Below are 25592 nucleotides of genomic sequence, written 5' to 3' on the forward strand. Positions count from 1 at the left end.
TTTGAGATCCGCAAAGAGCCAGCAGTCGCTGGGGGCCAGATCCGGCGAGTACGGAGGATGAGGAAGCAGTTGGAAGCCTAATTCGTTGAATTTGGTCATCGTTTTGATTGACTTGTGGCACGGTGCGTTGTCTTGTCTTCTTCTTCATGTGTGGGCGTTTTTTCGCTATTTCGGCCTTCAAGCGATCCAATAACACCATGTAGTAGTCGCTATTGATGGTTTTTCCTTTTTCGAGGTAGTCAATGAAAATTATACCATTCGCATCCCAGAATACGGACGCCATCACTTTGCCGGCCGACTGTTGTGTTTTTGGACGCTTCGGGCGGCTTTTACCGGTCGTACGCCATTCAGCTGACTGCCGACTTGACTTCGGAGTGAAATGGTGAACCCATGTTTCGTCCACTGTCACATATCGACGCAAAAAATCCTGTTTATTGTGAGTAAACAGTGCCAAACAGCTCTCCGAATCATTGATACGTTGTTGCTTTTGTTCCATTGTAAGCAAACGCGGCAGCCATTTGGAAAAAAAACCTTTTTCATAGCCAATTTTTGGTGCAAAATAGTAAATGCACTACCAGTTGATATGTTCACCATCTTAGCTATCTCGCGCACTTTCATTTTGCGGTCACCCACCACGATTTTGAATACTTGCTTGGTGTTTTCGGGAGTTACTCCCTCATTTGGCCGACCCGAACGTTCCGCATCATTTGTATCAGCACGACCGCGTTTCACGTCGAAAACCACCGACAAATGGTTGTTTTCGACGGAGTAGAGTTCGGATAACGTTTTTCAAGCCATTGTTGAGCTTGAACAGTGTTTTTTCCCCATTAGAAAACAATGTTTTATCAACACACGAAACTCGTTTTGGTTCATTTTTCACAATTGCAAAGGTAGCGTCAGTTTAACCACTATAGCTTTCTTGGTTATGTTTCGAATTACATCAAATTTTGACACATCTTATCTGAAGGTTGGTACTTCTGAACCTTGGTATATAAATGGCATTATTAGCGCCATTTCTACGCTAGTCCCGGGACTTATTGAACGATGTGTTATTTACGTCTGGTTCATGTAGATGACTTTGCAGAAATCGAAAACTGACACTACTATTAAAAAAAACCAAAGTAATTTCAAATTAATTTTTATTTAGTTCTTAAAGCTATAACATTTTTTAATATTATACATCTGACGCCTATCAACTATCCACCTCCATTTTAATATGAGGTTGCATACATTTCAATGTAAACTCAATAAATTTCAAATCTTTTAAATATTCGGTCATCCTTTTGAAATGCCTTTCTGTATACGGAATAGAATCTTCTACCATTTTACTCATATTTGAAGGCTTGAAGCGACCAGCGAGCATTTCCTTAATTAAAATATTTAGGACCAATTGTGCAGGTCTTGTATTTTTACTGTTCGTGTTCCAAGTTGTGGTATGCGTCAGAAGACTTTCCTTATGTAATTCATTTAGGGCTGCGATCGTTTCCTCGAGTCCTTGTTCTTGATTTTTAATGATTGTGTTTATAATTTTCAGGGTAAGATTTGGTTTATCTAATTTAAGAGCCATTCTCAGGGCTTTTAACGTTTTCTTTTGTGCCAGTAAATTGTTCAACTCTTGCTCTTGCAAGAATTGGTCCTGTCGTTCTTTTAGTTCTGTGAGTCGTTTTTCCTCGGTGACGTCCTTCCATTTGATCAATTGTGAATCTGACCCTCCACTGTAGAAATGTGTTTCGTCGTGAGAAACTGCCACTGTCCAAATTCGGGATTCATGCTTATCCAAGGTAGTGCAGCACTCGCTAGATTTGATGTTCCACACTTTTAACAAGCCATCAGCCCCAGCTGAGAGAAGTTGCATTCCATTAGAAATAAATTCGCCGCGCAGGACAGAGCTTTCATGTCCTTCGATGGATTTCAAACAGCTCATGTCTGTGATAGACCATAATCGGAGAGTACAATCGGCCGATGTTGTAAGCAGGATCTGATCGGTCGGTGAGAATCGAACGCACCACACCCCACGTTTATGCCCTCGCAAGACTCCAATCAGTTGCAAGTCACTCGATGACCACAATTTGGCCGTTTTATCTTGAGATGCAGTAGCGATAATTTTGTCATTTGGTGAAATTGTCACACAATTCACGTCTTTTTCATGAGCGACTTGAGTAGCAACACAATTGAATGATAAGATATCATCTCCATCGAAATTCTTTGGAACCGACCAGACTTTGAGGCATGTATCTTGACTGACAGAGGCACAAATTGTGTGGGAAAGTTTGCCAAAAGCAACTGACCCGACACTAGATGTATGTTTCATCCCACGGGCTACACATTTCACAGAGAAGTTGCCTGAGTTAACTTCCCAAATTCGTATGCTATTATCCTTTCCAGACGAAAGCAGGAAGTTCTTATGCGAAGCGAGTGCCAATACAATATCCGTATGACCACTCAGAATCGTACAATTCATATTCAATGTGTCGTAACATTTGATATCATTGCTGTTCGTGGCAACTGCCAAGTATCGACCTTTCTTCCCGAGAAAGCAAATATCCAGAATCTCATCACTGAACCCAACAAGCTGCTTCGAACAGAAAAACGTACTCAAATTGTAAACCATAATATTGTGATCGACGCTAACAACTGCAATCTGTGACTTTTTAGGACAATATAACAATTGGGTTATTGCAAGTCCTCCTTCTTCGGAAGCCTTCGCTATTATGCTGTTTGTCTGTGTATATACAATCCTGGATTCAGTGCATTCCCAGACATTTACAGCCCCACTTTCTCCCGCCACTGCGGCGAAGATTTTTTCTTTGTTTTCGTTAGCGGCCAGATTGAAATTGTTTGGCAATTTGAAGTTATTTGGAAGCACACAAACTCCTTCTAATGCTTCATAGATTGGAATGACTCTGGCTTGGGATTTCTTCATTAAGTCCCATAGAATCAGCACTTTGTCCCTGCTCACTGACACCAAGTGCTTAAAATCTGCCGTGAAATCGAGTGCCGTCACTTTAGAGTAGTGACCTTTGAGGGTCATTTTATTTTCTTTGGTTATAAAATCCCAACAATTAATACTGTTATCGTCACCAACGCCGAATATAAGATTCTGCCCAGAGTCAGGATGAAACTGAACGATACTCACGACTCCTTGACTGCCCTTGAGAGCCGAAACGCATGTCTTCTTTACATAGTCCCATGTTCGAATTGTTGAATCAGAACCTCCAGTCGCTACCATATTTCCATCGCGTCTGAAACATAATTTTGCTATGGGTCCTTGGTGAACTGCTTTCCACATTTTGATCAAGGTCCCATCTTCCTTGGACCACAGTTTCAGAAGGCCACTTTTGTGAGCCGTCAGAATGTGTAGATTGTCGTAGCTTAGAGCAAAAGTGTAAATCACATCTTCATCGACGCCCTCTTCCACTGCTCCGATTGTTTTCGCAATGTTTCCCGTGTCAACGTTGATTATGTTGATTTTTCCAATGTCCAGGCAAATCAGCTCTTCTCCGTCAGATGTCCATGAAACTGGTCCGCCCGTGTAGAATGCCCCATATTGAGCTTCAACTTCAAATCTGTAATGATAATGAAGGAATTTATAGCGTTTACGATTCGGATGGTATCTATTTGAATAAACTATTACTATTCAATGATTTTCATAATTTTTAAACAAATATCGGAAATGTAGGAAACACATATATATTCGATAAATTTCTTTGAATAAAACATGAATTTGTGAATGCAATTTCAGCGAGTTCAAGGTGATGTATTTCTTCGAGGACTTTATGGAAAGTGGTAGAGGCAATTTCATCATGAATAAACAATTACAATATGGCACAAAGTATGCTCTGCGATGGTTATGTGTGTTCATTGATAAAGTGTATTCGACATTCATATTTAATGTATCAATCTGCATGCTTACACTATAAGCAAACATTTGCAATTTTCACGAAGTAATTTCTGACATTGCTGAGGCATCTTTTAAATATGCTAAATTTTCTTGACGCTTTAGGACAGGCTAGAGGCTGAAAAAGCGAGACTACTTAGATAATTTCAGACCCAAGTCATACTCAACAATCATAACAAGCCTTTTGTCGCCAACACGCCATTGTGCACATCTGCAGATAGAAGTTGTCGCCGTCGGGCGTTTGCATGTAACTATTTTAGTTAGAGAATGTTGTTACGGTTGCTTTCATTCTTACCTCTCAACTTAATAGAAAATCACATCCTTCGCGAGATTACCTGAAATGCGCTTCAGCTCTCCCCGCGACTTTCCGAGACGCCTGCACTCTCCCTCTACTGTTCTGCGTAAAGTGCCCTTGGGGCGACAAACTCCTCAGCCATCCTTAGAGAGTGATTCCCATTATATAGCGTAATCCGCAATACACTTATCGCTTCTCCTTAATTGTGACCTATCCTCTGCTCCTTCCGATCACAGTGCATACGAATGTGTGGGGAACTTCATTCATATGAAGTTTACGGATACTTGGAGCTTTTGAGTAACGCAGAACAGTCTCAACTTGATCCTGGTGTGGTAACTGCATTTCCACAGTTTAAACCGGGCAGCGAAACCGGATCTAGCGCTCAAAATGCGTTGGGCTACGTCCAGTTCGGTGCAGAAACCACGCTTCCTAGATTTACAAATTGATCGATGACTTCGAAGCTCTGCTCAATAATACAGATAGGGAGACTGCGACGACCATGAGACTGAGAAACTTAGTTTGTTTGTGTTTATATTCAGTCCTACTCTGCATGCCCCTCTTTCCAAATCCAGCGAAGATCTAAACTTCGTGTTTCAAAATGATCTGTAGGGTGTTAATGTGATCAATGCAGGGGGATCTGGGCCGGAAACCAGCCTGCTCTCTGCCGATCAAGCCTTCGAGACGTTCTTTGATGCGTTCCAGGATTATTTTAGCTACTATCTTTGCAACGGTAGGGAGCATGCAATGGTCACACTCGAAACGGGTTCCTTTCTTTGGAATCTTAACAATCATCTCCTTCTTTCACTGCCTGGGAAAGGTTTCGTATTCTCAATTTCGGCATGCAGTAACTGCAGATGCAGCGATAAATAACTTTGCGAGAAGGCCGGTTTTACTTTGCTCGAGTGCATTTTTGACCGAAATAATTTCTCTTCTGCTTGGAGGAACAGTTTGTATCCACATGTTACGGTGACTGGCCGTTTCATCCACAAGAGGAGGAACCGTACCGGACGGGATACGGTTAAAAATCGTGATGAAATGTAGTTTCCTTCTCTGCAGTTGCTCGGCATCGCGGATGAGAAGTCGACTGTTAACGTCATTCACAGGACCATCGAAAGATTGGCCACCAAATGCAACATCTTTCGTAATACGGTACACGCTTTTATTTAAAATTATTACGTACTGCATCTTCCGCTACCCTGAATAGCGCACTCACGGCGTGCACTACTCTGAACTTCTCGGGATTTCGCTTGGTATCAGAGTTCGAGTGATGCACGCCCGCCATCGCTCGCAGCGGTCAATAGAGCTTGCAATCCCTTCCATTCATCGATCCGCTTTCACTATTCCGGAGCCAACCACACCTTCGGAACGGGGTAGACGACTGTGTAGCACCAGAGAAAGGACCATTTCAATTACTCCGTATATCTGCCGTCCGATCAGCGAGATAGCTTTCCTACTGTCGAGCGGCAGTTGGATCATATAAGCGGTCGAAGTTGAATTTAGGGGGTCACAATTTCAAAACCCTGCGATAAGTGCTGGAGGCAACATGCAAGCAAACGTAAGCGACGATCAGATCATCACCGAAAAACAAGTTTCATTTTCGAAAATTGAGACAATGATCAGGATAGACCTAGAGCACGTAATCTCGCGAGGAAGAGTCTGCACGCTTTTATGTGTCCGGCCCTGAGTTCCAGCGACCTAGTCGTGGTCAAGTTGGAGCAGGCAGGGGCAGAGAACGTGTATATTTCCTCGGCGTGCACAAATCAACGAGAGAGGTGAATCATTCTTTGATTTTATCATTTCTTCAAACCTATCGGTGTATAACAGGGGCAGTACACCAACCGTCCATTTCCACTGCTCGGAGAGCTCTGATGGGTGGGATGAGGTCCTTGATATCGCCCTAATAACCGACAATGGGACTCTTAGGGTGGAGAACTGGAAAATGTCTGACCAAAGATCCTTCTCTGATCACAGTTGGATACTTTTCAGTCTAGATCCCGCCGCAGAGTTCTCCAAACCCTTTAGAGATCCCAGGAGGGTCGACTGGAGACAGTTTGGTCAAGTAATTAAGAACAAACTCTCCGGTGCGCAAATTGGTAAGATTGGCACGACAGACGAATTATAATCAAAGGTCGAGGCTCTGGACAAGCCATTCGATACCGCCTTTAAAATCTTGTGCCCTACTAAGTACAGCAAAAAGACAACGCCACCGTGGTGGTATGAAGATCTCTCCAGCCTCAGGAAGCTGACCAGAGAAATTTTCAACATCTGCTGCAGGCAGCCACACAAGGACTGCCTGAAGAAGTAGAAGTCGGCCATCAGGACCGCCAAGAGGTGGTCTTGGTTGGACTATTGTCAGAACATCAAAAGCACCAGTGAATCCGCAAAGCTCAGTAAGATTCTGTCCAAAGAAAAAAAGAGCCCATCCTTTCTTAAAAAGTCGGAAGGCTCCTGGACGGTATCTTCTAGCGAAAACTACTGGTTCAAACGAACTTTCCCGCCAGCGAGGAGGACTGTGAGTCAGCACCTTGCCTGGGGGGTTTGCGACCACCCCAGCTGTGCGAGACTATCAAATCGGTAATTACCGAGGATAAGATCGGCTGAGTTACAAACAGATCCTCCGCATATAAATCTTCAGGCCCAGATGGCATAATGCCAGTCATGCTACTGAAGCAGCATGAAAGGGTTGTGCCGTGGCTTCTTGAGATTTACCGGAGCTGCATCTCTTCTCAGTCCCTGAGACGCGCACGAGTGGTTTTCATACCGAAAGCGAGCAGGCGCGGTCATGAGTCCGTGAAGAACTTTCGACCAATCAGCCTGACCTTGTTCGTGCTTAAGACCCTAGAGCGCGTCCTGGACATTTACTTAAGGACGATTATGGAGAGAACGACTTTCTCTAAGTCCCAGCATGCCTACCTCAAAGGAAAATCCACAGAAACCGCCCTTCACGAGGTAATTGGCACGTTTGAGCGGTCGCTGCAGTTCAAGCAGTATACCCTAGCTGCCTTCTTGGATATAGAGGGAGTTTTTAACAACGTTAGTACCAACGCCATCAAGGAAGCCTTGTCCGGTATTGGATTTGAGGAGTATCTCGCGCATTGGATCATATTCATGCTAAGTACCAGGATAATCCAGTCGGATCTGGGAGGCAACCACTTGAACAGAGCTGTGAGCAGAGGCACGTCCCAAGGTGGCGCCATCTCACCAGAGCATCGGCTCCGGTTAATAGTAATGAATGAAATTTTACGTACATTGGACAGCAACGAGGTGAAGGTAGTGGCGTATGCCGACGTCTTGGTGATATTAGTATCAAGGGGGATGTATCTGTCCATTATGAGCGACATGATGGAAGAAGGTGCGCCTGTGGGCCGCAAGATGCGGACTCAGCATAAACCCAACTAAAACGCAACTGATGCTATTCACCACCAAGGCAAGGATGCCTGAATAAACAAAGATTGATTCTTTCCTCTAATGTAAAGTATCTGGGTGTAATCCTGGATCCAAAGCTAAATTAGAGATTGAACATAGAACTGAGGGTTAGGAAGGCCTGTATAGCTTTCTATGTCTGCAAGAGAACCTTTGCAAAGAAATGGGGTCTCCGGCCGAGGATGGTTCTCTGGATGTACACCGCTGTAGTGCGTCCGATCCTAACGTACGACTCTACAATTGGATGAAGCTTAATAGGATTTAGAGAACCGCATATGCAGGTGCTACTGGGACTCTACAGTCCTGACCGGCAGATGCTCTTAATGTACCCCTGCATCTCCTTCCTTTAGACTTCCACATTAAATACGTTGCAGCGTGCAGTGCCGTTAGACTACGTGAGTCCGGATGCTGGACAGCGAAGTCTTACGGCCACAGCAACATCCTAGATGAAATACCTCGAGAAATTTGGGCATCCCCCACGGACTATGTCACACGCAAGCTGAACTTCACGAGAAACTTTGCTGTGGACCTTCCAACCAGGGCAAAGTGAAAGACCGGCGGCGTGTTGCAAGAATATGATACGGTATTCTTTACGGACGGATCAAAGATGGCCTATGGAGTCGGCGCGGGGGTTTTCTTAAATACATACGGTGTATCCAAGTCGTATGGTCTCCCAGGTTTTGCCAGTGTATTCCAGGCGGAAGTACTGGCGATATTGGAAGTCTGTCGATGGCTGGAGCGTGATTCGAGCCCCAAGCGTAACATAGCTATTCTGACCGACAGCCAAGCGGCCATCAAGGTCTTGTACTCAAGGACGACATCTTCCCGGCTGGTGGGGCAGTGCTAAGACGCGCTCAACCATCTGGGCGGCACGCTCAAGGTCACTCTCCTCTGGGTTCCCGGGCATAGGAGCATAGAGGAGAATGAGCGGGCTGACGGATTGGCCAGGCAAGGCTCTGCTCTTGGCAGTCCCTCGGCGAATACAGTCGGTGTTCCGCTGGCGGCTGGTGGCTGTCGGGGGCGGGGTCTATTCGCACTACCTAGCAGCCGCGGGCCTGAGATGGCGAAGGCTTACAAGCTGTGCCAAGTCAAGGAGAATTTGGCCCGCTTATAACATAGCTCGATCATGACAGCTCCTGTGCCAGACACGTGCAAATGCATTCAAGATTACGGCGGTCTGCACGGGGTACTGGCCCATAGGGGACCATACCCTACAACTTGCATTGCGCGAAGCTGCGGAGAAGGAAGGGAAACCCTCATACACTTTCTCTGCGATTGTCCAGCTCTGGCTAGAGTCAGGCTGCGGACACTGGATAAACCATTCTTTGGGGACCTCAGAGAGATTTCTAGCTGCAGGGTCGGAGAGCTGCTTTCCTTCGTGAATGCTACGGGCTGGCTCTGAAGATCCGAGCCTGCTGGACTCTGCCTCCCTGCTCCCATAACAACAGTCACAGTCTTAGGAGTTTGTGGCATCAAAACGGCGCACCAAAGCGCTAATTGGACTCCTCGGAGCGGCCACTGATACCTACCTACCTACCTAAGCGAATAATAAAGGGGTTTGAAGGTTTTCCTCTAAAAGTGTGGGAGCGAGTACCAGATGGATCGGTAAATCACGAAAGGGTTCAAATATTCGAGATCAAATTGCATCAACTAATGGAAAGATTTGGAAATATGTTTTCTCAAACAGCATCCATCACCATTCAGGAGCCTACGCAGAAAGCAGTTTTTAAAGTTAATGGTGATAGCAAACTTACTTAAAGCCTCTTTTTTCAGCTTAACAAGCGACACGGAGACATTCAGAGCAGTATCTCACTGCGTTAACTATGGGAAATTTAAAGAGATGAATCAATCCAGTAAAAGTATAAAAGAAGAAATTATGGGATGAAAGATGTGTAACGATTGCGACACCATAAATTTCTGATAAAAAATAAAACATTTCAAGTTTTTTAAGAAGAAGGTATTATGCTGTGTGTTTGGTATCACCGCTAACTTACGCTTATCCAGGAACACTACTTGAATACACAAGTTGATTCAGATGCATCATTTCCCCTTTGGTTTTGAGGAATTTACTGCAGTTCTAAGTAAGGACACGTCTCGTTCACTTACTGTCGCAGACAGAATAAGGAAATAATATATAAACATATATTCAACCGAATTTGGCTGCAACTCATTCCGCATGGTGAATACCCAAAGGGCAAAATCTCTACAAATCACCAATGTTTAGTTAAAAACAGATGCGCCTCTTTTCTTGACGGCAGCCACTGCCTACCAACCATGCTATGCATTCAGAAAAGGACATTGCGCCTCGTCCTGCTTCAATGACTGCCGAGCATTGAAATAAAAAGTGGTTGCAGCTTCGTTTGACATTCAAATCTATGGACACTTGAACATATCATGGAAAACTTTAAAATCCCTGCACATGTCGGGATTAGCGTTAAACTTCTCCACTAAACATTCACGGGACATTTTCTTCAAGGAAAGGATCTTCAGAAGCATAAATAGGCCGTTAATAGATTATTATGCAGCATTCACTTCGCTCACTGTAAAGTTTTTCTGGCTGCAGTTTCATATCCTTCCATATTATTGCGAGGTTTAATCTTAGGGACGACTTGTTCAATTGTATATAGCACCAAGTTCTCCAGCTTGAGAAGATACTGAAGTATTTCCTCGTTGCTCAAGTTCCTGTCACCTGGTGCGATTGTACTATCGTTTTCCCCATCAAGAGGTGGGCATTCCTCTCGATATCCCCGGATAAACCTCTTTTGGAATTTCTTCCAATCTGCTTGTTTAAAGTTCAGCCTGTGGACGCATCGGCAGAAGGCGAACTCTTACCTCCACCTGATACCCTCGAAAGCCACTCAACAGATGATTAGACCCCACCAGAAGAGGTCTTTGCTTGTCCGAGGAAGCCCTCAGGCCATTCGTCTGGGGATATGAGGGACTGGAAGGCAGTAAATAACGATAGCGGTGAGCGCAGGTTGTCCACTACTGCTGCCAGAAAAAGTGATGTGATGGTAAAGTAATCCGTTCCGATGCCTTAAGAACAGCCACCTTTGTACGTTCTGCAATTAAGGCAATGTCAATGAGATCGTCGCAGTCCTGATTTCGCGCGTATTAGTAATATCATTCAAAAAACGTCAAGTGCCGTCATACTATCAAGAACTGTACCGGGCTATCGTGGAATGCGTAGTTGATTGAAAATGTTTTGGTGAAAGGATGCGGTTGATGGAGCAGCTTGGTATAGAGTCTTATTAGGTCATTTTCATAGAATGAACATAACATCTCGTGCGACGCTGCGTGACACTCGGAATTGCCTGAATCGCAAAGGATGTGAAGCGTCACGTCATTCAAGAAATAGACATTGGACGGTAAAGCCATAGGATTAAAGGCTTAAACATATGTTGCACAGTATGGTGTGGGATGCATTAGCCTGGAAGTTTCATTCTGACGGGATCAACTTGTTGAATGTGTCCTAATTCCTCATACTCCCTCATGAAAGCCACGTATGTCACCGAGAGAGCGGGATTAAATGTGAAGACCGCCTTCAAGGCATTAAAAGTATCGGGAAGTTGTTGGCAGAAGTTGCTCAAGTCTGAAACCTCCACTGTGTGAGTGAGTAACGGTTAATATGCACGCGCAGTGATGTAGTTTTATGAGCTTATCCTTCGTCAACGAATGTGGACCTAACAATTGCCTGTACGCAGGGCTCTTTAGGTTGTCCACTACCAAGTCCGGGGTAGTTCTGGGTAGGTCACTGCCACTGACATTCATAGTTCCTGTTTCATGGGGATCAGTCGTCGAAAATTCAGCTTTATTCAAATTCAATCTGGGACCGTGTTGCATGAGGCGATCATTTCATTCTTGGATAACTTGCTCGAGTTCAGCTTTCCTATGAGACACTAGGAAAACATTATCTGCATAAAGCATGGGTCGATGTTCCAGACGGATGAAGAATAAAGTGCAGAGGGTTTACAGGAACTATGCCATCCCCCGTGAGACAGTCGTAGTTAAAAATCTGGACACACGATTACGACGATATGGAGAAAGTCATTCCAGATAAGCCCAGAATGCAATATACGCGAGGTACCAGCGGGACTTTTCAGATCTCTCAACGAATTTCAACAGAGCATCCAGACAGCACCATTTTCGATGATGGGAGCGAAGGAATACTGGGGTGGACTTTGCATGCAGAGTGGATCACCGCCAAAGACACCCGCCATGCCAATATGCCTGGCATGAATTTTACGGATGTTACCGAAGAGGAAGTTCAACAAGCCATAAATAGCTCGAAGAACTGGAGGAGCCCAGGTCTGGTACAAAAGTTCACCAGTATAACATGGTCGGTTGGCATACAGCATAAATCAGGTCATCAGTCGGTCGGAGGAATTTCCACCCTTCCTCACTGCGGGGATTACCTACCTTATCCCTAAGGACACGGTGCAGGATCCCCGCACCCCAACCATCTACAAATTCATAACGTCCATTATTAATGGAAGGTTCAATGCGCATCTCGAGACCGACAACATTCTGTCCGACGAGCAGAAGGGCTGCCGATTTGGGTCAAGGGGTTGCAAAGAGCAACTCATTATCGACTCGGTAGTTGAAGAACAGGTAACTAGAGACCAAAGAAACCTTTCTAGCTGCTAAATCGATTATGCCAAGGCTTTAGATAGCGTTCCGCACACGTGGCCAATCGATGTCCTACATTTGTATCGCATTGATCCGAAACTAATAAAATTGTTGGCAACAGTCATGGAAGGGTGACATACCACTTTATCAGTGCGTACATCTGAGGGTGCTAATAGCTCTGAGCCCATCCGTATACAAAGGGGCATCTTCCAAAGGGATTCGTTGAGTCTCCTTTGGTTTTGCATGGCACTGAACCCCCTCTCATGGCTACTGAACGATGCTAGAGGGCATGTTTTTGCGATAAAATATGATCTACGTTGTAAGTGCGAACTGACACACTTGATGTTGTATGCTGTAGGGGCGTCGTTGACATGCCGGCACAACATAATCGCCAAGTCGGCTCGCTGCGCGCTTATTTTTATAGCAAAGAGCGGGCGAGTCCCTTGCATGCGGCTGTCTATAAGATAGATTGTGGACTGACTCCACTTACTTGAAGGGTCGATCTTTCAATCCTCTGAGTGGGGTGAAGTCGGACCAAAAGGGGAGTGATGAATGGAAGTTGAAGGCAATGCAGGGTAAACACGTCAATTATCTTTGGAAGTCATTTGTCGAACATATGGTTGTGTGCTGGGGAGCTCGTTGCTGAAACGGAGGGATTCATGTGTGTCATTCGGGATGGCGTGGTCGCCACCTGAGGTTATAAAAACCCATCATGAAAGAACACGGATTAGACAACGACGGACCCGGCAACGACAACGGATCAACGATTTGCGCATTTTCTCATGGAACGTGCGCTCCCTGTACAGAGATGAAGCTGATGAGCAGCTAGCCGATACCCTGTCCCAATATAAGGCTGATATAACAGCGTTGCAAGAGATGCGATGGACAGGACCGGTTTCCTGGAGAAGAGCCACTACACCATATATTATAGCGGTCATCCAGTAAACCATGTGCTTGGAGTAGGTTTCTTAGTCAGCCAAAAAATGAAACCTGCTGTTATCGGCTTTGAAAACATAAGCGAACGGCTATGCACTCTGCGCTTGCGAGGCAAGTTTAGAAATATAATAAACGTTCAGACCCTTACAAAGGAGACTGCAGAGTCGGAGCAGGATACCTTCTACGAGGCAGTAGAACGAACCCTCGAAGCCTGTCCCAGATATGATATTAAAATCATACTTGGGGATTTTAACAGCCAAGTAGGGAAGGAACCCGTATTCAGGCGATACATTGGCTCCCATAGCTTAGACGAAAAAACAAATGGTAACGGACTGCGGACTATTCAATTAGCAGGGTCACACGAAATGGTTGTTGGAAGTACCTGGTTTGCGCGGAAAGCGGTCCACAAACATACGTGGACCTCTCCAGACGGGACCACTTTCAACCAAATTGACCACGTGTTGATCGAACGCCGCCACCTCTCAGCCTTGATGAATGTCAGAACATATAGGGGGGCCAATATAGACTCGGATCACTATCTCGTTGGCATGGTGCTCCGAGCTCGAATAATAATACCACGTAGAATCCCCTCTGACAATCAGGTGAGAGTGAACACTGAAGCCATCCACAACACAACCCTCCGCGACACCTATAAGAGGGAAATGGATGCCGCAATAACCGCAGTCAACAGAGGACCTGGAGATGAAGCATCAACAAATGATCTTCGCAATCACCTGAAGAACGCTATTATGCATACGGCCACAAGTATACTTGGCCCCAGCCGCAAAAGGAGTCGGAACGGCTAGTTTGACGATGAATGTAAGCTAGCAACGGAACGGAAGAATGCCGCATACCGAGTAATGTTGCATTCTCAAAGAACGCGGGCACGCGCAGAGACTTATCACGAACTCCGTCGAGCGGAGAAGCGACTTCACAGACGGAAAAAGGAAGCCTGGGAGAACCAACAAGTCTGTGAACTAGAAAAGTACAGGGAGCAACCGCACCAGGTGCAGAAGTTTTACCAACAAGTCAGCAGGATGAAGGCTTATACACCTCGATGCTCATCCTGCCGAGACAAAGAGGGAAATCTGATTTCCGACAGAATGGGCATATTGGAACGATGGGTTGAGTACTTTGATGAGCTACTGAACAACCAGAACATCGGCGAGTTGGAAGTCCCGTCAACTGAAGACGACGGACAAATATTGCCACCACCAAGTTTAGGAGAAACAGTCCGTGCAATTCATCGGCTAAAAAATCTAAGTAGCCAGGAGCCGATGAAATTACAGCCGAATTAGTTAAATATGGAGGCGACCAGTTACATCAAGTGGTTCATCAACTTTTGCTCAAGGTATGGGACAGCAAATCAATGCCTGACGATTGGTAACGAGGCATTATCTGTCTCATACATAAAAAGGGAGATATCACACGGTGCAGCAATTATAGAGGTATCACGTTGCTGAGTACCATCTATAAGATATTCTCCACTATCTTGCTAGGCCGGATAGCCCCATACGCCCAGAACATCATTGGCCCATACCAAAGAGGCTTCACTCCAGGCAAATCAGCAACAGATCAGATTTTCTCTCTGCGGCAAGTGATGGAAAAACTGTTGGAATATGGATAACAGTTGCACCATCTGTTCATCGACTTTCAAGCCGCCTACGATAGTATAGCCAGAGTAAAACTGTACACGGCCATGAGAGAATTCGGTATCCCGATGAAATTAATAAGACTGACTACGCTGACCCTGACCAATGTGCTAGGCCAAGTAAAAGCAGCAGGATCACTCTCAAGACCATTCGACATCAATAACGGTCTACGAAAAGGGGATGCGCTATCATGCGTCCTCTTTAACTTGGCCCTCGAGAAAGTGATCTGTGATGCTGAGGTAAATGCAAGAGGTACGATCCTCTTTAAGTCCACCCAACTACTGGCCTACGCTGATGATATCGAAATCATGGGAAGAACCACCCGAGACGTACAAACTCCCTTCATCCAGATCGAGAAGGCAGCGATTGAGGCGAGATCTTCGGCTACACATCAATGAAGGCAAGACAAAATATATGGTGGCAACGTCAGCACCAAAAACGGGAAGAATAAAGATAGGAGAATACAACTTTGAGACCGTTTGACAATTTCTCCTATCTAGGGTCGAAAATCACAACCGATAACAACTACGATGATGAAATCCGCGCACGGTTGTTGTCAGCCAACAGAGCCTATTTCAGCTTACAAAGACTGTTCCGCTCGAAACGTCTCACCATAGGGTCAAAGCTCTTACTGTACAAGACAATGATCTTGCCAGTCCTCATGTATTCCTCGGAGACTTGGGTTCTTAGCAAGAAAAATTGCGAACTCTTGGCCGCGTTCGAGAGAAGAATCCTCCGAAGAATTTTTGGCCCCCTACATGAGGATGGACGATTCCGTAGCCTACACAATGACGAAATCTATGAGCGATACGATGACCGTCCGGTTGTGGATAAAATCCGGCTCAATAGATTACGGTGGGCGGGTCACTTAATCCGTATGGATGAGGATGATCCCACCCGGAAAGTCTATAAGGGCAATATCTATGGTAGAAAAAGAAGACGAAGCAGACCCTGCCTAAGATGGAGCGTAGGCGTGGGTCAGGACGCCAGACAGCTTTTAGGGATATCGAATTGGTGGACCTCGGCGCAAAACCGGGATTTTTGGAGTTCCTTATTAAGGCAGGCCTAGACCGGATACCGGTTGTAGCGTCGTTGATGATGATGATGAATTCTGAAAGACGAACATCGGAAATATATATAAGGACGCAGCAAGACATTTGATGATTTGCAGCTCCGTTGATTCTATGTTGGAATAGCACCGCCAATGATTCCCTATGAAGCGATCATCTATGGCGGAAGAATTAAACTCAGCACAAGAGTCAGTTCTTTAGACGTCATAGCACTTTACATCTTGAAGCTGCCACCGAAGCAGGGAGTTTGTGTCTCCTAAGTCAAAAGAGTTTAAAGGAAGGAGTGAAGAAATCAAAATGTTTAATAAAACTGTAAGACGTGTGTCATTCGTATTTTGCGGAATTTCTCTTTCTAAATCTTGGGAAAACACTTCATTTTTTTTTTCGAAGCATAATGACTCTAGTGCCACACGGCATTGTGAGCCACGCCAACAGTGGTAATTAAGATGGAAAGCAAGGAATCGTCTTAAATTATCGATATTGCTGGTACTATACGTATTTTTCTGTCATTAGTTTTTCCGGGGTCTTAAGGGGGTCATCCCGTGTGTCGGGTTGGAGAAATCGATTTTTTTTGCATGAGTTGTATCTATATATAGTGGAGAATATGTGAGCAAAGGGATTTTCCGATATTCCGAGTCGTTCAGAAATTACAGTGTTAAACAGGTAATTAGTTTGCAGCCGCGGCTAGAGTACTCGATGAGAAAGAGCATCGAATCTTTTTTACCTGTTAGTTTTTTACCTGAGGCTTATAAATTCGAACACAGGTATACATATAAAAAGATGGAAAACCAATCAATTGTCTAAACTTATTTGCTGTTTGGAATAAAAAGGATAATAATAAAAAGGATAGAGTGAGCACTGAAAGGCTTTCAAGCTATACTCAGTTATATTTTGTTGTAAGTATTGTGCTGTTTGTGTGTTCAGTGATTTTTTTGAATGGATCGTACGAAGGGAGATCGCTTCAACGTTCAACGCCATGCTCGCACTAGAAAAGAGTATTTCATAGGAATCGATACTTATCAGAGAAGAAAAAGGAATTCGCATCAACATCAGCAAAGAAACTTTTAGCAAGTCTGAACATGGATGTTCCAATTACGACAAGTTTTGTATATTGTATATTGGATTTTGCTGTAGTTTTCTCCGGTATTTCTGCAAATTTCTGCAAATAATAAAATATACGTAGTAGCAAAAAAGGAATGCGTAGGACATGTCGAGAAAAGAATGTTAACGCGGCTTACAAATGCAAAGAAGAATCACAAAGGCATTGGTGGAAAAGGGGTTGGAAAACTTACTGATAAGGATCTCACAACATTTTTTTGGCTGGCTATTCGTCGACACGCAAATTCGATAGAAGGAATGAAGCAAGAAATTTAGGAAACTTTCTTCCATAAATGTTCTACAGACGAAAATCCTCAGCATCAAAATTGTCCAGCAGGCAAGAACAGTTGGTGCAAGTGGCGCAAAGCGGAAGCTAAAGGAGAACTGGATAGTTTCCACCACGAGAAGACACCTTTGACTGAAGAAGTTCAAACAGTCATCAAACCAATCTACGTAGATTTGTCACGAGATGATCTCTTGAACAGATGTTTAGGAGCATAGACCCAGAATAACAATGAGTCGTTAAATGCATTGATTTGGACTTTCGCTCCTAAACACCTTCATTCTCGGGCCAAGGACGTAGAAATAGTCACTTTTCTGGCTGTAATGATTTTCAGTGAAGGATTCAGTGGCATTTCCAAAATCCTAGTGACAATGGGATGTCAAGTTGGTCACATATGTCAGGTTTATGCCGACCACCTAAATGAAGCGCCAATTTGGGGGTCCGAACGACGATCGACTGACCTCTCTAAAAGAGCCAGAATTGAAACCAGAGACCAGCAATCGCCCTTACAAGACTTTTTTGAAGAAACGGAGGGTGCTCCCTATAGACCAGATATAGCAGATTAACCCTGAGTTAAAATTTTACTGTTGATAATGACATTTAAATTTTCAAATTCGTTTTTCTCGAAACTGCATCTTGAAAATCGGCTGCCACCATAGCTCAAAATCTATCCAACCAAATTCTTTGAAATTTTCACGGCTTCTTTAGTATATATTTCTACGGTCCGCAAACTGGGGTAATTGCAATCGGAAGAGTAATTTTTTTTTATTCATAAAAAAAGCAGTAAAAAACATCAAAATCCAAAAAATTAATATTTTCTAATTATCCTAGTTTGCGGACCGTAGAATATTGTCCACATTAAAATGCCGTTTAGTTTTTTTTCTTCAGATGAACACAGCGCTCTCCAGCGTGGCAGCAGGAAAGCACCTTTTTTTGGAGATGGGGGCATAAATTGACACGTATTCCGAAAACTAACTACGATATCAAGCTGAAAAATTTACTACGTATACTAGAGATATCAATAAACATATGGTGAAAAAATCACGTTTCTATCTTTATCCAGTCCTCCAAAATAATTTTTTAAGCGATCGAAACTGTGGGCAATACCCCCAGGACAGCGAGGAACAAAAGAAACTCACAGAAAATGCTTTTCGGTTAGAGTATTCAGGGATCATCATGAATCGTTCTAGTTTTTAGTTCAGTCATTAGCTTTCAACCTCCGAATTCTTTCAGTCAAGACGGATTGTCATGAAATTTGGGGTGCAGATACGTACAGGGTGCATAAGAAACAAAAGTGATATAGCGCCGATGTGCAAAAAATCAAAGTCCCGAACAATTTCAACAGAAAATAATGATATGGATAATACACTCGGAGCAATCTACTTTTCATATTTTGCCATTCCTTTTTAGTCGTACCATGAGCTCATAAGCTGAGTACATTTGATCTATTGTCTTAATGAAGATTAAACGAAGTCACTAAAAAAGTACCGAATCAAGTCGGTTCCACTTACGCCTCTTTCAATTTAACACTTGTAGCCATTTATTATCCTTTAAAAAACGTTAAATAACAATTGCCGCTACCAAAACACTTTTACGCTGACCCTGGTTGAAGTTCACTGCACGTGTTTGTGTTTTGACATCTTTTGAATTTACCTGAACAGCTGTTCTATATTGAGGGGAAACGCGTCGATAACGCAGGTTTATTTACATGTGAAGTTTGGTGCGAGTCTTGTTTTCATAAGTATAGAGTGGGGGAGAGGTTCCCTGAGGAAGTAACTAGGGCAAGATAGAAAGGATCGCGATCTAGGGATGTAAATCCTCAAGCACGGGTCACAAACATTCAAACTGAAATCCGTGGGCGGTAATTGGTAGACTTATGCGAATCTCGGTTAACTCATCCCGAACTACATAACCTTCAAGACAGAGGTCCATAATGCTACCGCGACTAGCTAGAAACCTGCAACCATCGAGAGTGCCATCACTTCAAAGTGTTTTAAGATGTACATCAACGGGGACACTATCGTCTGACAAACAGCCTCAACCTGAGGAAAAGCCAAAGTCCGACGAGTGGAGCACAATCTACAAACTTCCAGTCATTCGATGGCTGGCTGCGCTGAATAAACTAAAAATATACCAAGCCGGTCTCACAGCCGCGGCAATTCCCGCCACTTACGCAGCAGAATCGGCTTCGATGCTGTCGGATGGCATGTGCGTAGCGGTCACTTCACTAGGTAACATCCTGAATTCCTTCCCAAAGTAAGCTTCCTTCAACTTTCCCGGTTTTCTCCAGGAATCACTGGAACAATCACTCTCACCATCGCAAGCTATTTCGCACAGAACTTCATTGGCTTCATTTACGTGGACAACACTAAAACACGCTTCCGGATAGCCTACGTGGATTTCTGGGGCAAAAGGAGAAATGTTGAGTTACAAAACGATGAAATCGAGCCTCCGGAGGAGGACGTCAAGTACGGGTTTGTCTCGACGGTGAAGACGAACGGAAAAGGCTCCTTTAGACTTCTTCGGAGACTAGGACAGGTCACGGACGGAGAGGTCTTTGCATACTATTTCGGTGAATGAAACGAGCTTCCCCTGATTTGTACACAATTTATTCGCTAGTTAACTTATAATAAAATCAAAGTTGATTGTTTTAACTCCATCTGTAATGAGCGTACGCCTTGTTCGCCTCGCATTGCCTGTGCAGGTCCTGCTTTCGTTTGATTACTCTCCCCTGGCCTGAGGCAGCTTCCAACAACTCCCACGCCAGCTTCTCTGGGAAGTGCACTTTGCGTTCCTTTTCCTTCGCAGCCTGGATCAACCAATTCATCGCCAAAAACAACGACCGGTTCTCGGTAATAGGAATCGGGACTTGGTACTTGACTCCTCCTCGCTTGATGGGGGTGAGTTGCAGTATCGGCCGCGAATTCGCGATTGCCCTGTGCAATATAACCTTAGGGTTCGTCTCGATCTTGTTCTTCTCATCCCCCTCGGCTAAGTTGTAACGTTCCAGTTGGATTCGCTTCACATTCTCAAACGTTTTCTCGAGGAGTTCGCGTGCGAGGATCTTGTTGCCTTTTCGCATTATGTAGTTCGTGAATTTGGAGACTGTGTTGTCATGGAAGACGGAGCATGTGTCGTTGTTTCGTGCTGATTTGATGGGGATGTGCGCTAGGTTCGAGGCCTCTCCGGTTTCAGTGAGGACTTGCTGTTGCTCTTTCTTGAAGATTGGGTCGATGTAGGTTGGTTGGTACATTGACATCTGCTGCGCCGGCGGGAGAAGCAATGGCCTGAAAGGACTAGGAACAAAGCTGGTCAAGCGGAACACGATACAAATCCAAGGAATACTTACGGCAAAAGCCTCAATTTAAAAAGCGCCGAAGTCATTTCTGCACTTGTGTGTCGGCACGGCAATGGCAAACCCAATGGCTGTCAAATAGGAGCTTAACCACAATATTGGTCTGACACTTGAATTTCACAGTGTATGTGGTATACTGAACTACATTACCTAAGAAAAGTAAAGTCACGTGTACACATTTATCTTACCCCTTCGAGCCGATACTCGAAACGGGTTGTATAGAAATTTATTTGTAATGTAAAATTTGATAATAATTTAAGGAAGTTTCACCATTAGCAATTAAAGAGAATATACTACTATTTCAGTCCGGATAACTGCGTGGTTAGAGCACAAGGCTGTCGTACGGAAGGTCGCGGTTCGAATCTCAGTGGTGGCAGTGGGATTTGTATCGTGATTTAATGTCGGATACCAGTCGGCTCAGCAATGAATGAGTAACTGAACCAAATCAGGGTAATAATCTCGGGCGAGCGCAATGCTGACCCCATTGCCTCCTACAGTGTGTTGTAGTGTACCGTTTCGGTCTTGAATGAAGTGCTCTAACGCACTTCAACGCCCTGATCCAATATGGGTTGTTGCGCCAACGATTATCATTTTTGAGTTATCACAATCTCAGATGCCGAATTTTACCTAATACTAGCACTAAGTGCCAAGCATTTAGGCTCGGACGATCCTAGCTACTTAAAAACTGAAAGGGTGGTAGTGGTCGGTGCTAGGTTAATGGGAGAATCCGTCGAGCACTCCCCGCAACATCGAGCACGTATGCAGAATGGTGTACTTCTGCGTGGTTTAAACCAGACTGTGCGAAAGTTCCAGGACATAAAGGGAAGCCGTGAGGGATTTAGGTACAATACCTGTAGCTGACAATATTTTGGGAACTACAACCACCCGCTCGAGACGCCAAATTTCTTTGATTTCCCGAGCCAATGGCTTATAGTTCACCTTCTTCTCCACGTATTTCCGTTCAATGTTGTTATTATGGGGGATAGCAACATCAATAATATACGCGGAGCGACCCGTCTTGTCAACTAACAGTACGTCAGGCTTGTTGTGTGCGGTATGGCGATCAATCAGAACTTGCCGGTCCCAATACATGCTGTAAGCAGAACTATCAAGTACTGCTTGCGGCTCATATCGGTAAACCGGACATGTTCCCGTGATCAGCCCATGCTTGTATGCAAGGTTTTGATGGATAACCTTACATACAGCATTATGCCTGGTGATGTATTGCACCGGTGCCATAACAGTACAGCCAGAAATGAGATGGTCCAACGTCTCTAACGCCGAACCACACATTCTACACTGGTCGTTTTCCACCCGTTCTTTCATGATGAGCTTTTTATAAGCTCGGGAGGCGACCACGCCGTCCTGAATGGCACACATGAACCCCTCCGTCTCAGCAAAGAGCTGCCCAGCACACAGCCATCTGTTCGACAAATGGCTGCCAAAGACAATTCACGTGTTTACCGTGCATTGCCTTTGACTTCCATTCATCGATACGCTCTTGGTCCGACTTCACCCCACTCAGAGGATTGAAAGATCAATCCTTCAAGTTAAGTGGAGTCAGCCCACAACCTGCCTTACAGACGGCTGCATGCAAGGGACTCGCCTGCTCTTTGCCGTAAAAATAAGCGTGCAGCGAGTCGGCTTGCCGATGATGTTGTGTCGCCACGTTAACCACGCCCCTACCTACGATGTTACGAACAGGTTCATCCGCTTCACGGCCGACTTTGGATGATACATTCGGAATTTGGACATAGTTGACCGTATTCGCCGCTGGACGTTTTTCAGATCGGTCTTCGTCCACGGCAATATTTCGAATACATAAGCCAGTAAAGGGATAGCGAATACATTCAATGCGCTTCCCTTATTCTTCCCCGAGAGATGCGATTTCAGTACCAGGTTTACACGTTGCAAGAATTCGGACAGCAGAGCATCCTTCAGATCACCAACTCGTGCATGGGTTGGTTGCAGAATTTCTAGGTACTTGTAGAAGTCTGTCTCGGTCATAGTTTTGATGTCGCCACCCTTCCATGACTGTCGCCAAAACCTTATTAGTTTCGGATCAATGTGATACAGATGTAGAACATCGATTGGTCAGGTGTGCGGGACGCTGTTGAAAGCCTTTGTACAAGGTGCGGCAGCATAACTTCCTTTTTTAAAATGCGCGCCACTCAGTTAGTTGATGTCATAGCGGAGCGCTAGTGGTCTCGTTCAAGAGGGGATACTGTAAAGTTTTGTCCCGACACGGTTCAGTCGCCATCATGCGTTGGAATAGTGAGGAGCGTGCCTTTGCCGTTGAGGTTCACTTTTCAAGCGGATGTTCGGTTATTGCAACACAGCGTGCATTTCGGAATCGCTTTAATTTAGCCCCGTTGGCTCCCGTCCCAGACCGCAAATCAGTTGTTACATGGGTCACTACATTCAGACAAACTGCAAGTGCGACAAAAGGAAGAACTGGAGTCCCTCGGCCCGTTAGATCACCTGAGAACATTGAAGCAGTGAGAGCGTCAATGTTGCGATCGCCACGGCGTTCTGGGCGCAAACACGCATCTGCCCTTGGACTATCCGATCGTTCTGTGAGAAGAATTCTTCATGATGATCTTCATTTTCATCCCTATAAGATGGCGATAGTGCCGGAACTTTCAGAACGTGACTTCAATTCTCGGATGAACGCGTGTGAGCTTCTTCTTGATGTCGTCCCCGAGGGTGCTATTGTTTTTTTTAGCGATGAAGCCCATTTTCATTTGTGTGGGTCGGTTAACAAACAAAACATGCGCTACTGGGCTGACACCAACCCTCGAGAATTGCCTCAAAAGCCTTTGCATTCACCCAAAGTCACAGTGTAGTGTGCAATTTCCTCAGCTGGAATTATTGGTCCCTGGTTTTTTGAGGAAAATGAAGTTACAGTGACAGTGAATTCGGACCGGTATGTAAACATGCTACAGAATTTTTTTTCCCACGGCTAGAAAATTTGGATTTGGGGGACACTTGGTTCCAACAAGACGGTGCAACAGCACACACTTCAAGAGCATCGATGGCTGTTTTGAGGGAACACTTTCCAGAGCGCCTTATCTCAATTAGAGGCGATTTAGAATGGCCGGCACGCTCTCCCGATCTGTCCCCTTGTGATTTTTTTCTATGGGGTTTTTTTAAATCCCGTGTTTATGTGAACCGTCCAAGAACCCTACAAGATTTGAAGACCAACATCCAAGAAGAAATTGCCAACATAACACCTGCTATGCTAACAAGAGTCATGACAAACGCCAGAAATCGGTTTACGCAATGTATGGAGAATGGGGGACGTTACCTAACAGATTTGATCTTTAAAACAATGTAAATAAAAACTTTAGACACGTATCTACATTATAAAAAATAAATAAATATTTTCCGATGCATACAATAGTTTTTATTGAGTTTTGAAAAAAGGGAAGCCGTGAGGGTTTAGGGGTGAGGAAGTTATGCTGCCGCACCCTGAATATCTTTATTTGTTGGGAATTAATTAATAAGCTCATATTCATCATTTCCAAACCAATCCTGTGGATGATACGGTTTCCGTGGTCCCGCAATTTGATGACGAATTCTGAGACTAAAATAAAAAAAATGTCGTAATCTCCTTTCGTTACGTTTTACGTGTGCCCGCGATTTGATGACGAATTTGTGCACAATGGCCCAAAAAAAGACTAGAATAAAAAGTGAAATTTTTCGGTATCCCCCCCCAATCATTTTCGAAATATCGAAGGTTGAAGTTATCGTATTGACTCCTTGTATTTCGCTACTTCTTCCGTAAGCCCGCGATTTTATGATGGATTCGGGCACAATGGCCCAAAATAGGACTAAAATATGGAGTAAAAATGGGTTCTGTTTGCTGCGGCGAGATACGAAACCCAGCCATCGGCATGTTCACTTCTTGCCACATTGAAGGACGTGACGTGGTTGCAATAATAATTTGTTTCGTCACTAAGATGCAGTTTACTGATGCCTCGAGACGTTTGCTATCTTGACGTCATCATCAAATGACTCCGAACTTAGACGAAATACAATAGTTGATTACTACAGTTACTGTCGAGGAATATCTGAAGTGATAGCTTAGTAACATAGTACGCCTTCATCGGTTGCACCATGTCTGATCTCGATGTAGTTGAGAAGCTCTCAAAACACCATCTAGCGTATCAAGCCAACGATATTTCGGCCGGCTTTTTGTCGTTTCCCATCGACTTCGATGTTCAGACCAATCTTGGCAATATTGAAATTAAAATTTCTCTACCATCGGTGCAACCCCACCGTAGATGTCCTTATTTATGATGTGGTCATGGCGTCTTGTGCCATTGGTTCAACGCGACCCCTCCGCCAACTCCTTTTCGATCTGGAACTGGACGACCAGCGCTCTTCGCAATTACGGTGGCGCCTGCAGTGTACCGCCGGAAGATCCGTGCCAGAATCTCTGGTGAATTCGCTGTGGTTACAGCGCCTCCTGCTCCACATCCCCGCCATCGTAGCCGCTAACGACTAAGATGACCTGGAGAGGTTCGCTATCGCCGCAGATCGCGTCGCCAATGTCTCCATGTCGAACGCTATATCGAGCACTCAGAACGACATTAGCTCGCAGCTCGTTTCTGAGATCGACTCCTTGGCGAAACGAGTTGAAGAACTGTGGTTGAAACTCAACCGCATCAGCGTGCGGTCTCGCCCGGGCAGCTCATCAAATTCTAGCACGTGCGTCTCTTCACGGCAAGCGTACTCCCGGCGTGAAACTGAGGTTAGCAATCAAGCTTGCTATTTGCACAGACGGTTTGGCATCACGGCGAGAGGGTGCCGCTCACCGTGTTCATTTCCGAAGCGGCAGTCGGAAAACGCATCGAACTGCCAAGCAGGCGACAACTAGTGGCTCCTTGAGGAGTGGTCTGGAGGTCTATGGCCCAACGTCACGGCTGAAGTTCCTAGTGGATGTGAAGG

At 44.8% G+C, this 25592-nt stretch overlaps 3 protein-coding genes across 3 annotated transcripts; 1 reads left to right on the plus strand and 2 right to left on the minus strand.

Annotated features, from left to right (window-relative positions):
• Positions 1 to 1122: 1122 nt before the first annotated feature.
• On the minus strand, positions 1123 to 18915 carry LOC119646593 (transducin beta-like protein 3). The gene is made up of 2 exons (XM_038047087.1): positions 18796 to 18915; positions 1123 to 3566 (listed from the first exon to the last, which is right to left on the minus strand). Exons 1-2 carry the CDS (start codon positions 18822 to 18824, stop codon positions 1193 to 1195), a joined length of 2403 nt encoding a protein of 800 aa, XP_037903015.1. The 5' UTR covers positions 18825 to 18915; the 3' UTR covers positions 1123 to 1192.
• A 112-nt stretch (positions 18916 to 19027) lies between these two features.
• LOC119646541 (transmembrane protein 186) lies at positions 19028 to 19938 on the plus strand. Its single transcript, XM_038047013.1, has 2 exons — positions 19028 to 19515; positions 19575 to 19938. The coding sequence occupies exons 1-2, from the start codon at positions 19218 to 19220 to the stop codon at positions 19862 to 19864; spliced, it is 588 nt and encodes a 195-aa protein (XP_037902941.1). The 5' UTR covers positions 19028 to 19217; the 3' UTR covers positions 19865 to 19938.
• On the minus strand, positions 19878 to 20776 carry LOC119646540 (28S ribosomal protein S7, mitochondrial). Its single transcript, XM_038047011.1, has 2 exons — positions 20634 to 20776; positions 19878 to 20580 (listed from the first exon to the last, which is right to left on the minus strand). Exons 1-2 carry the CDS (start codon positions 20666 to 20668, stop codon positions 19935 to 19937), a joined length of 681 nt encoding a protein of 226 aa, XP_037902939.1. The 5' UTR covers positions 20669 to 20776; the 3' UTR covers positions 19878 to 19934.
• Positions 20777 to 25592: the final 4816 nt, after the last annotated feature.

This window comes from Hermetia illucens, chromosome 1 (genome assembly GCF_905115235.1).
Source record: "Hermetia illucens chromosome 1, iHerIll2.2.curated.20191125, whole genome shotgun sequence".
NCBI classification, from domain to species: domain Eukaryota; kingdom Metazoa; phylum Arthropoda; class Insecta; order Diptera; family Stratiomyidae; genus Hermetia; species Hermetia illucens.